Raw genomic sequence first — 12,410 nt, forward strand, 5'->3', positions numbered from 1 at the left:
ATCCCCACAACTGAAGCCAGCCAAACCTGCCCTGAAGGCATTCGGAGAGAGAAAAAAAAAAAAAAAATCCTCATTAAGATCTCTTCCAGACAATAGCGTTGAGCCCAGACTGACTTCTGCAGTTAGTTTGCTGAGTGCTGGGGGTCTCTGCACGGTGACAAGGGTTACCTAGTTTGTGCAGCACAGCTGCCACTTTCTGATCAAAAGAAGTGATTGTCCTTTGTTTTATACTCAAGGGCCATGTTCTTTGTCCCTACTGCAGATCTCGAAAGGTTCATTTTCATCCAATTGTCATTTTCCAAGTTCATTATTTTATTCACTACCCCAAAGGCAGGTGCAGCTCCTGTGGCCATGTCCTCACTGCACAGCCTTGCTAAGGGTTTGGAAATTCACTTTCCGTAGGTGCTGCAGTCACTCATTTAAAACACTAGTGCATGGAAGCGGAGCTGTCCTGCTCTGTGATGCTCCCGCAGGTTAGTGCAGTGCGCTGTGCTGTGGTTTCTCAGCTACGACAGTCACATCTCTCCCCCTTTTCTCCCAGGCTGGCCACCCATTCCAGCAGCGCTGTGCGCAGTCGGCCTACTGCAGCAGTAAGCAGAAGTGGGAGGCACCTGTGTTCCTTCTCTTCTTGGACTGTGTGTGGCAGATACTCCGTCAATTCCCTTGTTCTTTTGAATTCAACGAGCATTTCCTCATCATGCTCTTTGAGCATGCTTATGCCTCACAATTTGGAACATTTCTGGGCAACAATGAAAGTGAAAGGTGGGTACGCTGCTCCTGTGGGGACATTTTATTCATTGTAGTGACTTCCTAAAAGAGACCAGATGTGGGTCTACGTTAATGTGTAAGTAGGTAGAGGCTACAGTTAAGTGTGAATTAAATTTCATGAACCATAGCCTTATTACAAGCCAATCACATGCTAGGGAAGAGGATGTCCTTGACTTGGTTCTGTTTTGTTAAAGTTAGGGTTGGACTGGGGAGATGGCTCAGTGGAATAAGTGCTTCCCTGGCAAGTGCAAGAGCCTGAGTTCAATTCCTGGTTCCGCAAATAAATAAATAAATAAAATAAAATAAAGTTAGGGTTAATGTTGCTCAGTGGTATAGCTCTTGTCTGGCATGTGTGAGGCTCTAGGTTCCATCCCCAGCTCTGCAAAGAAAGAAAAAAAAATATTTTACAGAGATCAAATTTATCTATGTAATATATAAAATCTTTTAATGTATTAGCTCATATTCACTGGCCTAGTCTCATTCTGTAAGCTGTTTAATTTGACGTGATTCCATTTGTTGATTCTTGCTATTGTCTCTGTGCTACTGGAGGCCTAATCAGAAACTCTTTGCCTTTGCCTCTGATTTTGATTGTTTCCCACATTGTCTTGTAGGATTTTCAGTTTCAGGTCTTTGAACCATTTTGAATTTTTTTTTTTTTTTTTTTTGAGTCAGTTCAACTTTATTGAAAGAAACATAAAACATATCTTACAATAGAAATCCAAACTTGGAAATAATCCAGGTATAATTCCTATTCATATGAAAAGGCTAACTTTCTGTGGAGCATAGGAAATCTTCTGCAGAGGATGTCTGAACCAAAGTTCTAAAACATTAGGAAAGGGGCCGGGGAGATGGCTCAGTAGGATAAGCGCTTGACTGGCAAACACAAGGATCAGAGTTCAATCCCTGGTTCCGCCAAAAAATAAATAAAATAAAATAAATAAAACATTAGGAAAGAGGAGGGCCTAGACTGGGTTGTGAGTATGGTAGTGCATGAATGGAAGAAAACATCTAGCCCACATTTTTCCCCTGGAGGTTATTTAACAATGAAAAAAAAACCCTCAAAAATCTATCTTCAGTTTTTTGTTGCTGCTGCTGTTGTTGCCGCCACCAGCTGGTGTGGGCAGGGCTGGTACGGCATGTGGTGCCAGAGATCAAATCACGGTCCCTGTGCTTGCCTAAGTTTGCCTAAGCAGGTGTTCTCGCCAGCCCCAGTGTTTTATAATTTTAAAAAATCACTCAAGTCAGCTTCTGCCACAGGATGTAGAGATCTAGAAATATCATTTCCATTCTTATAATAAAAATTTGACCGTTATAAAACTTACCACTTTCATCAAACTCTATACAAAGGATTTTGCTCAAATATTTATTGAGAGATATTTGTTCAAATTATGTTGCCCTTTTTTAATTTTTGGGAAGGTCAACAGGGTGTTCAGGGTCTCACTACTAGATCAGACTCGTAATGACCCGCCTGTTTACAGCCTCCCAAGAGCTGGGATTACAGTGCGCGCACCACACCCAGTGTCTTGAATTGGTGTTTGTATAAGTTGAGGGACAAGGTTCTTGTTTCAAGCGTCCACATATGGATAGCCAGTTCTTTTCTTTTTTGGTATTTTAGGGAAGGGCCTACAGGGTATTCAGGGTCTCACTACTAGATAAGACTTTTAGTGATCCGCCTATTTACAGCCTCCCAAGAGCCAGGATTACAGGCATGCGCCACCACACCCAGTCTCTGGATGTCCAGTTCTTCCGGCACTGCTTGTAAAGAGGCTTTCTTCGCCATACACTTTGGGGCCGCCTGCCGACAACCAGATGGCTGGAGGGGTGTGGGTGGGTGTGTGCTTTCCTAGTCCTGGTTTGTGCTAGCACTGTGAGCTCCTGTGACTTTGTGGTATATTTTTGAAATTGGTATTGTGAAACCTCCAGCCTTGCTCTTTGTGTTTAGAGTTGTTTTGGCTGCTCTGGGTCTTTGTGCTTCTGTATAAATTTTAGTAGTTTTTCTTCCTAGTTCTGTGAAAAATGGCTTTGGTATCTTCATAAGGACTGCATTGACTGTGTAGATCTCTTTTGGTAATATGGCCATTTTAGCAATATTAGTTCAGCCAGTCTATGAGCATGGGAGGGCTTTCCATCTTCCAGTGTCTTTTCTTTCTCTTTTTTCTGTGGTACCAGGGATTGAACTCAGGACCCTACACTTGCCAGGCAAGCACTTATTTTGCTGAGCTATCTCCCTGGCTCTCTCTTTCTCTTTTTTTCAGAAGGTTCTTATACACACTATCATTTTAATTGTATTGGAATAAGATCCTTTTAAACCAGGGCCAAGGCGATAGCTCAGAGCGTGGCACAGCACCTGCCTGGCAAGCACAAGGTCCTGAATTCCATTCCTGGTACCAAAACAACAACAACAAAAACCCCTACAAATTCCAAGATCCTTCTAAACCCAGTTTCTTAATAGTTTTTATCGAGAAGGGATGTTGAATTTTGTCAAGTTTTTCTTCATCTGTTGAGATGCTCATGGGATATCATTTTACTTACTTTGCTGGGATGAAACTGGCTTGATCTCGGTGTCTGTCAGAGCCCGAGTGTGTTGGGAAGGGAACGACTGCCATGACGTCCATGCAGGAAGGATGATGAGGGGCCACCCGGTGGCCCCTGTCACTGTGGCCGATACAGTAGTGCCTCAGTTTGCCAGCTGAATTTGCTGTACAATTTTGGAGGAGATGGCAGTGGTTCTGGCCATGCGGGGAAGAAGGCTGTGGTCGTTTGTCGCTGGATACAGAATTTGAAAAGGGAAGCAGAATTTTGCCAAACATTTTCGTTAGTGGTGAACTGAATTGTTTCCAACACAGAAGTGTTTGAGTACTGGCGTTTGACAGTAATTTACGGAAAGATTTACATACCCTCACGGCTTCCAAGGCTCTGTCCAGGACTGGATACAACCATGCTTCTCGGTGTCTGGCTGGATGTTGGTGACAGTGCCAGATAGGTCACCTCATGAGGAGGGAAAGAGGGCTTGGCTGGGGCTGGGGCTGGGGTGCAGCTTATAAATTGGTGATTGCCAGGAGATAGCTGGCCCCAAGAAAAGAATTAAGCTGGTGTCCTATGATTTCTCTTTTTAGTTAATGTCAGCATCACCACAGGCTGTCTTTCAGTCTTTGTTAAAATTTAATTTTTCAAATATATGCCAATCTGAGTCGGGGAGACAGCTCAGCAGCATAAGTGCCTGCCTGGCAAGCACAAGGTCCTGAGTTCATTCCCCCCCTAAAAAGCCAGTCCACTTCATTTCACACGAAGAGTTTTACAGTTTAGTATCAGGGTTACTATGAGCACTGTTCATTACGTATGGCTGGAGATTAAATTTGTCTTTTCGTTAAGATTTCATTTATATTTAACCTTTGACAGTTTATTTTATGTATATGGCATTTATTTTTCCTAAAAGTTATCACATACTCTAAAAAAATGCAGTCTTTTTTTGATATTTGATCTACTTTTATTTTAAATCTATTCCGTATGCTTTTTGTGACTATCCATCTAATAGGCATCTTGGAAGCAGAGTCAGAAAGCTATTTATAGTTTGCCCTTTTTTGTATTTTAGGGAAGGGTCTACAGGTGTTTAGATTGGACTCGTAGTGATCCACCTGTTTATAGCCCCCCAAGAGCTGGGATCGCAGGTGTGCGCCACCATGCCCAGTCTCAATTGCTGTCTCAGCACAACCCAGGGCCGGGGCCAGCATGGTAGGCCAGAGGATCAAACCCCCAGCCCCAAGCACTTTAATCTGTTGAGCTATTTGGCTGGCCCCTTATAGTTTGCTATTTTAGTAAAAGGCGAAAGATTTATACAATCTGAAGAGAAACCAGAGTATAATAGTTTGCTGTTTTAAATGACAACACAACCCGATACGACAAGCCCAAGATCCATGTGCTCTAGATCCGTAATGAGGAACTTTGAGCACTCCGGTGATTCAGACGTCCCCTGTGGCACACGCTGGGGGCTCACCACCATTGCTCAAGTTTAAAGTCTTTGTTTTGGGGATGGTGAGAGTTGTAAAGCTGTACTGCAACACACATAGAGAAAAGAAGTGCACCTTCCTGGGGAGCTTAAGAAGGGGGGCTGAGGAGCAGATATAGTAAATCTGCTGCCTTAATGGACATGTTCTTTCTCGCTCAGATGTAAGCTGAAGCTGCCTCAGAAGACGATGTCTTTGTGGTCCTGGGTCAACCGGCCCAACGAGCTGAGTCAGTTCACCAACCCTCTCTTTGAAGCCAACAACCTGGTCATCTGGCCGTCGGTGGCCCCGCAGAGCCTGCAGCTGTGGGAAGGTACTGATAGGTTTTAGCCACAGCAGCTATGGTGGCGGCAGTGGCGGCGTGGCAGAGAAGCAGAAATGGAGGTGGGGGGAAGCCTTTATTAACTCTGAACACAGGAAGAGGATCGAGGGCAAGGAGCTGGGCAGATCCTCTGACCTGGGACAGGGAGGACGAGACTTCATGGACTTTTGCTCGGGGCGGAGCTTGAGGGGCAGGTCTAGTGTGACTGGAGGCTCCCTTGTGTGGGTGTAGAAGGAGGTATATCCAGGGCTGCAGTGGGGAAGGAGGAGGCAATGGGAAGATGAACTGTTGTTTTGGGGGTTCAGCCATGTTGGCTCAGGGCCTTGATAAATTAGCAGTCTGTACTCAGCCCATAACCTAGCAGGTGTCCCAGGCCTTGACCCTGCCTGCTCATGCACTGCCGCCCTTTGCAGCCCTGCATGCAACCAGAGCGCCTCCCTGCTGTGGGCTGGTTCTCTTTATCACCCTGGCCCAGTCTTCAGTCCTCCTTGGGAAAATTAAGATGATTTAAGACACTGCCCTTTATCTTGTTGTATTCAGATTTTCCTAGATAAGAAAGTACCCCCCCCACACACACACACCTTTTTTGTATGCTGGGAATTGAACCTTCACACTGAACTAACTACCTTCTCAGTCCTGTACATGGTGGGACGGGATAAGGATCTTCCTCAGTCGCTGAGTTGCCCATTCTGGGCCCCGATTTAGGGTTCCCCTGTGTCAGGCTCCTAGAGTGCCGAGATTACAGATGTATGCCTCCATGCCCAGCCAGTATGTTATTTTTTGCAGAATAGAGTTGATGGGTAGTTGAGACATAAATTATAAGGTCCTGGTAGACAGTTCTGTTTTCCTTTATGAAGCTGTCATTGAGGTAGGTTCCCGTGTGTCTCGGTTACTCTTCTCTCATTTCTTGGACAAATAACTGACACTCACAATGAAGGAAGGAGGCCAGCCAGACAGGTCAGCAGACTAAAGCACCTGGTTAGGCAGAGTGCAGTGGCTGGGGTTTGAGCCCAGGTATGCCAGGCTGGCCCTGCCCATGGGCCACACTGAGACTGCGGTTGAAACTGGGCATAGAAGGGGGCCAGGGAGATGGCTCAGTAGAATAAACGCTTCTCTGGCAAGCACAAGGATCTGAGTTCAATCCCTGGTTCTGCCAAAAAAAAAAAAAGACTGGGCTTGGTGGCGCCTGCCTGTAATCCCAGCGCTTGGGAGGCTGAAAACAAGAGAATCACTATGAGTCCAACCTACGTAGTGAGATCCTGTGCACCCTGTACACCCTGTCTTAAATTTAAAAAAAAAAAAAAAAAAATGAAGGAAATGAGATTATTTAGCTCACACTTACTGGAGGTTTCAGTCTGGCTCCAAGGCAGAGTGGCACATGGCAGAGAGCAATATTTCATGGCAGTGGCACAGAGCAGAGAGCAGAGAGAGTGGCAGCAGCTCAGGCAGCTCGCCAGCCTCTCTCCCCTCCTTACATTGTAATGCAAATTACCCACCCCAGAGCAGGTGCAGCATCCATGCCCACAATAATCACAAACTCCAGAAGCCGCACTATGACAGCATGAGGCTTTGGAAGGACACCTGTACACAAACCATAGCATTCTGCCCCTGGGCCCCCAAAGACTCATGCACCTCCCTTTATGTAAAAGGCATTTTAGTCCATCTCTTAAGAGTTGCCGAAGTCCCAATAGTTTTAGCACTGCTGAGAAGTCCAAATCCCAAGTCTCCTCCAAGATTCAAGCAAATTCCTAGCTCTGAGCTCCTGTACAAATGAAGAATTAAACACTTCCTGCATTCAGTGGCACAAGATAAACATTACCATTCCAAAATGTACAAACAACAGGGGAATACAAGGCATTGGAACCAACACAAATCCAAAATCCAGCAGAACTAAGTCCTTTAGTTCCATGTGAAATATCTGAATTAATCTGTGGTAAATTGTGAGCTCCAAAAGCCTTATATGGTTTTGCTCTACATTACTTTTAGTGGTAGCTCCCATGGCTTCTCTCTTAGGCTGGCTTTGCTCCCTCCTTGCAGTCCCTTAGACGATCCATGTCTCTGGCTTTTCCAAACTTCTGGAGTTTCCACTGAATAGGCTTCTCACTCACAGCTTCACACACTGCCCTCCCAGGCCTTTTTCTGAAATCAAGGTGGAAGCCTTCTTTTTTTTAAATTTTATTTAATTTTATTTATGTGTGTGTGTGTGTGTGTGGCCAGCTCAGCCCACCAGGGGGCGGGGCTGGCTGGCATGTGGTGCTGGGGATTGAATCGCAGTCCCTGTGCTTTGCTAAGCCTGTTCTAAGTAGTTGCTTTAGACCACTGAGCCATCTCACCAGCCCCGAGGTGGAAGCCTTCTTAACCTCAGAACTCTTGCATTCTGCAAGGGCCTAAAACCAATGCCACGTGGATGATGCCAAGGTCTGCTGCCGGCCGGAGCAGTAGCCAGGCTTTCCTCCCTCTTGGCCATAGGGGTCGAGTGCCTGGATGGCTGAGCACTCTGACCCTGATTCCGAGGAACGAAGTCTCCATGCTGGCACCATTGTGGAACCGCGTGAGGCCACTGTTGCCATTCTGGAACATGGGGCTCTGCGGCTTTCCCCTCAAGGCAAAGTCTCTCCCTTACAAATCTGAGGCTGTAAAGGGTGGAGAACTTATGCCTTCAGTGATGTCCTCAGGCCATCCTTTGCATTCTCTTGTTCCTTCCCAGCAGTGGAAATCCTCTCAGCTGTATCTTTGCAGTATTGTAGCTTTCTTTTTTTTTTTTTTTTTTTTTTTTGGAGGCCTGAACAGGCCCTCAGATCATTTCTGGTTTGGCTGGAGTATCTGGGTTCGAACCAGTGGAAATTGAACCTCACTGCTTTTTTAAGCAGGCACTTAAACAACTGACCTAATGGGCGGGCCCCCATATTGTAGCTTTCTTTCTGGCCAAACTCACATTTTAATGGATCATGGTGGGCTCTTTGCTCTTGGTGCTCAACATAAATCTGGCTAAAAACCCCAACAACAGCCATGCTGCTGCCTCAATATTGGGCTGCTTTGACATTTATTTTGAAAGATTAATCAGTCCACCATGCTTAATCTCAGTCTCAGGCAAAGTCTCTGGACACAAGCAAAATGCAGACAAACTTTCCGTCAAGCCATAACACAAATCATCTGGAGTCCAACAACCAATGCAGTCCTTCTTCCCAGCAGAAACCTCCCCAGCCTGGTCTTTATAGGCAGGCTTTTTATCAGCCTTATCAGGCTTCTGAGCGCTGATCAGAATCTCACAAAAAAGAACAGCTGAAGCTGTTCCAGTGCTTTTCTCATAGGCAACATCTCCACCCTTTCCTGTCTCTTCATATAAGCCATTCCCAAAAGTTTGTAATCCACATAGGTTTAGCCACAGCAACAATCCCACTCCTCCAATACCTAATTCTTTCTCAGTTACTCTTCTGTCATTGCTGGGACAAATACTTGTCACTCAAAATGAAGGAAGGAAAGGTTTATTTAGCTCACAGTTACTGGAGGATTCAGCCCATACTCAGCCAGCTCCACAGAGCGGCACATGGCAGAGCGCGACCTTTCATGGTGGTAGCAAAGGGCAGAGAGCCGAGGGAGCGGCAGCAGCTCAGGCAGCTGGCCAGCCTCTCCCCTCGTTACACGGTAGAGCAAGTTCCCTGCCCAGGGCGGGTGCAGCACCCACACCCACAGTAAGCAATCACACAAAAGAAAAAAATAATAATCACAAACTCCAGAAGCTGAGCCTTGACCACATGAGGCTTTGAAGGGACACCTAGACACAGACCCTACCTATCAGATGCTTACATGGCCAGTGGGTCTAGAAGCAGACACAAAATACCATTGGTGCAGAATTTTCTGCTGTCTCATTGTGTGGAACAATAACCAGTGTAGAATCTTCAAATTATTTCAAAGTACTTTTTTTTTTTTTTACAAATACTAATTTCTCAGACTCCTGAAGGGTATCCTAAGTAGAAAGCTTTTTTAAAAAAAGTTCCCTTCTGGGAGTGTGGTGCACACCTATAGTCCCAGCACTTGGAAGGCTAAGGCAGGAGGATCACCAGGAGTTGAAAGCTCTGCCTTTGTGCAAGGGGCTCTTGGGCTGCTTTGCCATCCGGGTCTGTTTCCACCCCTTCTCTGGCTATCATTGTCACGTCCTGTCCCTCTCATCCTGTGTGTCTGCAGGACTGCTTCTCTCTACTCAGTTTGGGTATCCATCTTACCCACTGAGCTATTGGATTTGGGAGTTGCATGGCCAGCTAGCTGTTTTTTACCAAATGCCCTGGATCTTTAGAGATGAGGTGATAGAAGGAAAACTTTGTCAGGGGAGTGAATTCCTACCACGCTTTGAGAACAGAGACGTAGTCAGCAGTGAATCAGAGCCCAGGAGGTGTCGGGCTGGAGGAGGGTCTGTGTGAGGTAGATCGGTGGTAGATACTGCCCTGCATCTTGGCCTTCTTGGGGGGTGAGGCTAGAGAAAGGATCTTGCTGTATGGCCCACGCCGGCTCTACTTCATGGTGATCCTTTTGCCTCAGCCTCCTGAATGCTGGGATTACAGGAGTCCGCCACTGCACCCAGCTGCACTGTTTGGCCTTTAAATCTTCCTAATACTCATATTTACATAATAATGCATTAATAGCAATTTCTATATTGAAGGATGGAATAATTATGTAATAAAAGAAACAAAGCCGGTCAATCTTTAAAACAGCCTTATGTCTAGGAGTTACACAGGCACTGATTCTACCAGTTGTGAATCTAAAATCTTTTTTTATAAACCCATCTGTGTTAAACATATGCAAACTTTTTTCCTTGTCTTCAGTGCCTGAAGAGTATACTATAACAATTATCTCCATAACATTTACATTATATTTATTATCATAAGTAATCTAGAGCTGATTTAAAATATGCAGGAGGTTGTGCATGCATTATATACAAATTATGACATTTTTATATAAAGGACTGTGCTTCTGGATTTGGGTTGCCCAGGATGCTGAGGGACAAGTGTGTATCCTTGGAGCACATTGTGAGAGGGCAATTACTGTCTGAGGAGAGCAGCAATTGCCTAGAGAATAGGACATTGCCTCCCACTGTGTGTGCATGTGCTGCTGTCGAGTTTGCATAGCAGTCGGTGAGCTTGAATTTCTGGAGCTAAGCCGTTCCAGGAAAGGTGCTTCCGGACTTGTAGGAGGTCTCGCAGGCCTGAGCAGAATTGGACAATTATGAGAACAAAGCATTCATACTGTGAAGCTAGAAAGTTTCTAGCACAGTGAATGCCTAGCTTCTCCCTACATCACAGAACAAACAGCATTTTCATTTGCTAATTTTGTGAAATTTTTATGAATTAATGAACATGTACTATATAAAGATCTTGGTACCCTATTTAATTGGATCCTCACAGCACCTCAAGATTCCTGTATACTTTAGATTATAGTAAACCTGGCGCGAGTCATGGGGAGAAAAGGGAAAAGTGGAGAGCCTAAGACGTAAACTGCATTTCCTTCTAATGCAGTGCAGATCGGCTGAACGTATCTTTCTCCTTCTGGACTCTAGGAATTTTCCTACGGTGGAACAGGTCCTCCAAGTACCTGGATGAGGCATATGAGGAGATGGTGAACATCATTGAGTATAACAAGGAGTTGCAAGCGAAGGTCAACATCCTGCGGAGGCAGCTGGCCGAGCTGGAGACGGAGGATGGGCCGCATGAGAGCCCCTGAGCTCCCGGAGACCTGTGCAGCTGCAGTGGCCTCTCTCTGACCCTTCTGTTCACCTCTACCAAGAAGCCTGGAACTCAGGGCTTGGCTTGGGACCCCTGTCGTGCCGTGGCTTTCTCAGTACCGTGGAACAACACTCGCTGCAGTCGCACCTATTTTATGTGGCCTGCTGGGCAGCCCTTTGCTTTGGGAGCAGGAAGGAGGTGCTAGTCATTTCATTTTAGGTGACATCCTTGACCTAGCGAATGCCATTGTCACAGGCCCTTCACTGAGCTTCCTCCACTCCACTTTGCGCACCGTGCTCCAGCCCAATCCAGGACATGAGAGTCTCTTTAGGGAATAGTTGATGGTTAAAAAAAAAAAAACAGAGGCTTTTAAGCGCTCAGTGTAGAAATGTTTGCAAAGCTTTGGTGGGTAAACCAAGAACTTTGTGTTTAACTGGCCATTTCCATTACCTTTGCCCATTAAGTAACCATTGTCTTTAAAACGGTTTTGGGCCTAACAAAACTGAATTCATTCTCATTCTGCTTTGTCAAGAAGGGAGATAAGTTCTTTGTACAAAAGCAAGGGGTATGAAAAAAAAAAAAAGCAAGGGGTATGATTCTCTGATATTTATGAGAGTTAAGTTCATTTTAAGAGAACATACTAAAAATATGTGCAATATAGAATCAGAGTGCGAATTTGTCACTGATAGGGCACTGTTACTATTGTGTTGATTTTTCAGGTTTTTGGCCATACATATAAAATATATATCAAATGTTGGATGTAAAATCAAACTATCACTTAAAATAGGGTTGTTATAATTAAGCTACAAAAATGGTTTCCTTAAACCAGAGCTGCACTGCCCTTATCTGAAGTTCTTACTGCACTGGTTTATACCTCTGTGTGTATATATGTGTGTTTTACTTGATTTTTAAGTATTCTCAGAGTTTACTGATACAAAGGTTAAAATGCTCACATTGGCTTGAGCAGCTTGCAAATTTGTCTTGACTGCTTGTTTGTCTATTTTGTGTTAGGCAACTATAATTTAACTGGAGGGAGAAGCTTCTGAACATGGCGCAGCTCTGTTTGGGTCTTCAGAGTTCTGGAAGGGTCTCAGCATCACAGCAGCAGCGGCTGCGGCTGTGAGACGCTAGCTCGTCGGCACCTGCCGAGCTCAGTCCCTGCGCACCACTCCTTCCCTCAGCACTGTCCACTCCAGGTTTCCCCTAAGAGGGTTGTGGAGGAATAGGCTTGAGTTCCGTCTCCACACCACCTGTATCCAGCCACTGCAGGGTAGAACACCACAGACGGAACCCACCTCACACTTGATGTGTTAGGGTTAAAAGAAGTTTGAAAATTGACTAGCAAAATCTACAGCCACGTCCGGAAACCTTAGCACGTGGCCAGCGCATTGCATCTTCGGTTGCCCAAGCTTCCTGTTCCCTCTGCGTGAGGCGTGTGGCAAAGGCCCGCAGCAATCAGGGGTCCACATTCTTGCGCTAAATTTCCCTGCATGCTTCTCCGAGCTCAGTTTTCTTCTGGGCTGCAGTTACAAATCCTAGGACACGGGCGCCCTCACTGGAAGACTGAGGGAAGGAGCAGGGCAGGTGCTCTCTTGCTCT

At 45.6% G+C, this 12,410-nt stretch overlaps 1 protein-coding gene across 1 annotated transcript in view; it reads left to right on the forward strand.

Moving 5' to 3' along the window:
- The window catches only part of Mtmr9 (myotubularin related protein 9), a 56,010-nt gene extending 44,853 nt beyond the window's left edge, over positions 1-11,157 (forward strand). Inside the window, exons 8-10 of the mRNA XM_004630709.3 lie at positions 542-762; positions 4,934-5,085; positions 10,646-11,157. Coding sequence (XP_004630766.1) covers positions 542-762; positions 4,934-5,085; positions 10,646-10,809 — 537 coding nt within the window. The 3' untranslated portion in view covers positions 10,810-11,157. The remainder of the gene's footprint in view (positions 1-541; positions 763-4,933; positions 5,086-10,645) is intronic.
- The last annotated feature ends 1,253 nt before the right edge of the window (positions 11,158-12,410 follow it).

The sequence above is a fragment of the Octodon degus genome, unplaced genomic scaffold (genome assembly GCF_000260255.1).
Source record: "Octodon degus isolate 3935 unplaced genomic scaffold, OctDeg1.0 scaffold00036, whole genome shotgun sequence".
In the NCBI taxonomy this organism is placed as follows: domain Eukaryota; kingdom Metazoa; phylum Chordata; class Mammalia; order Rodentia; family Octodontidae; genus Octodon; species Octodon degus.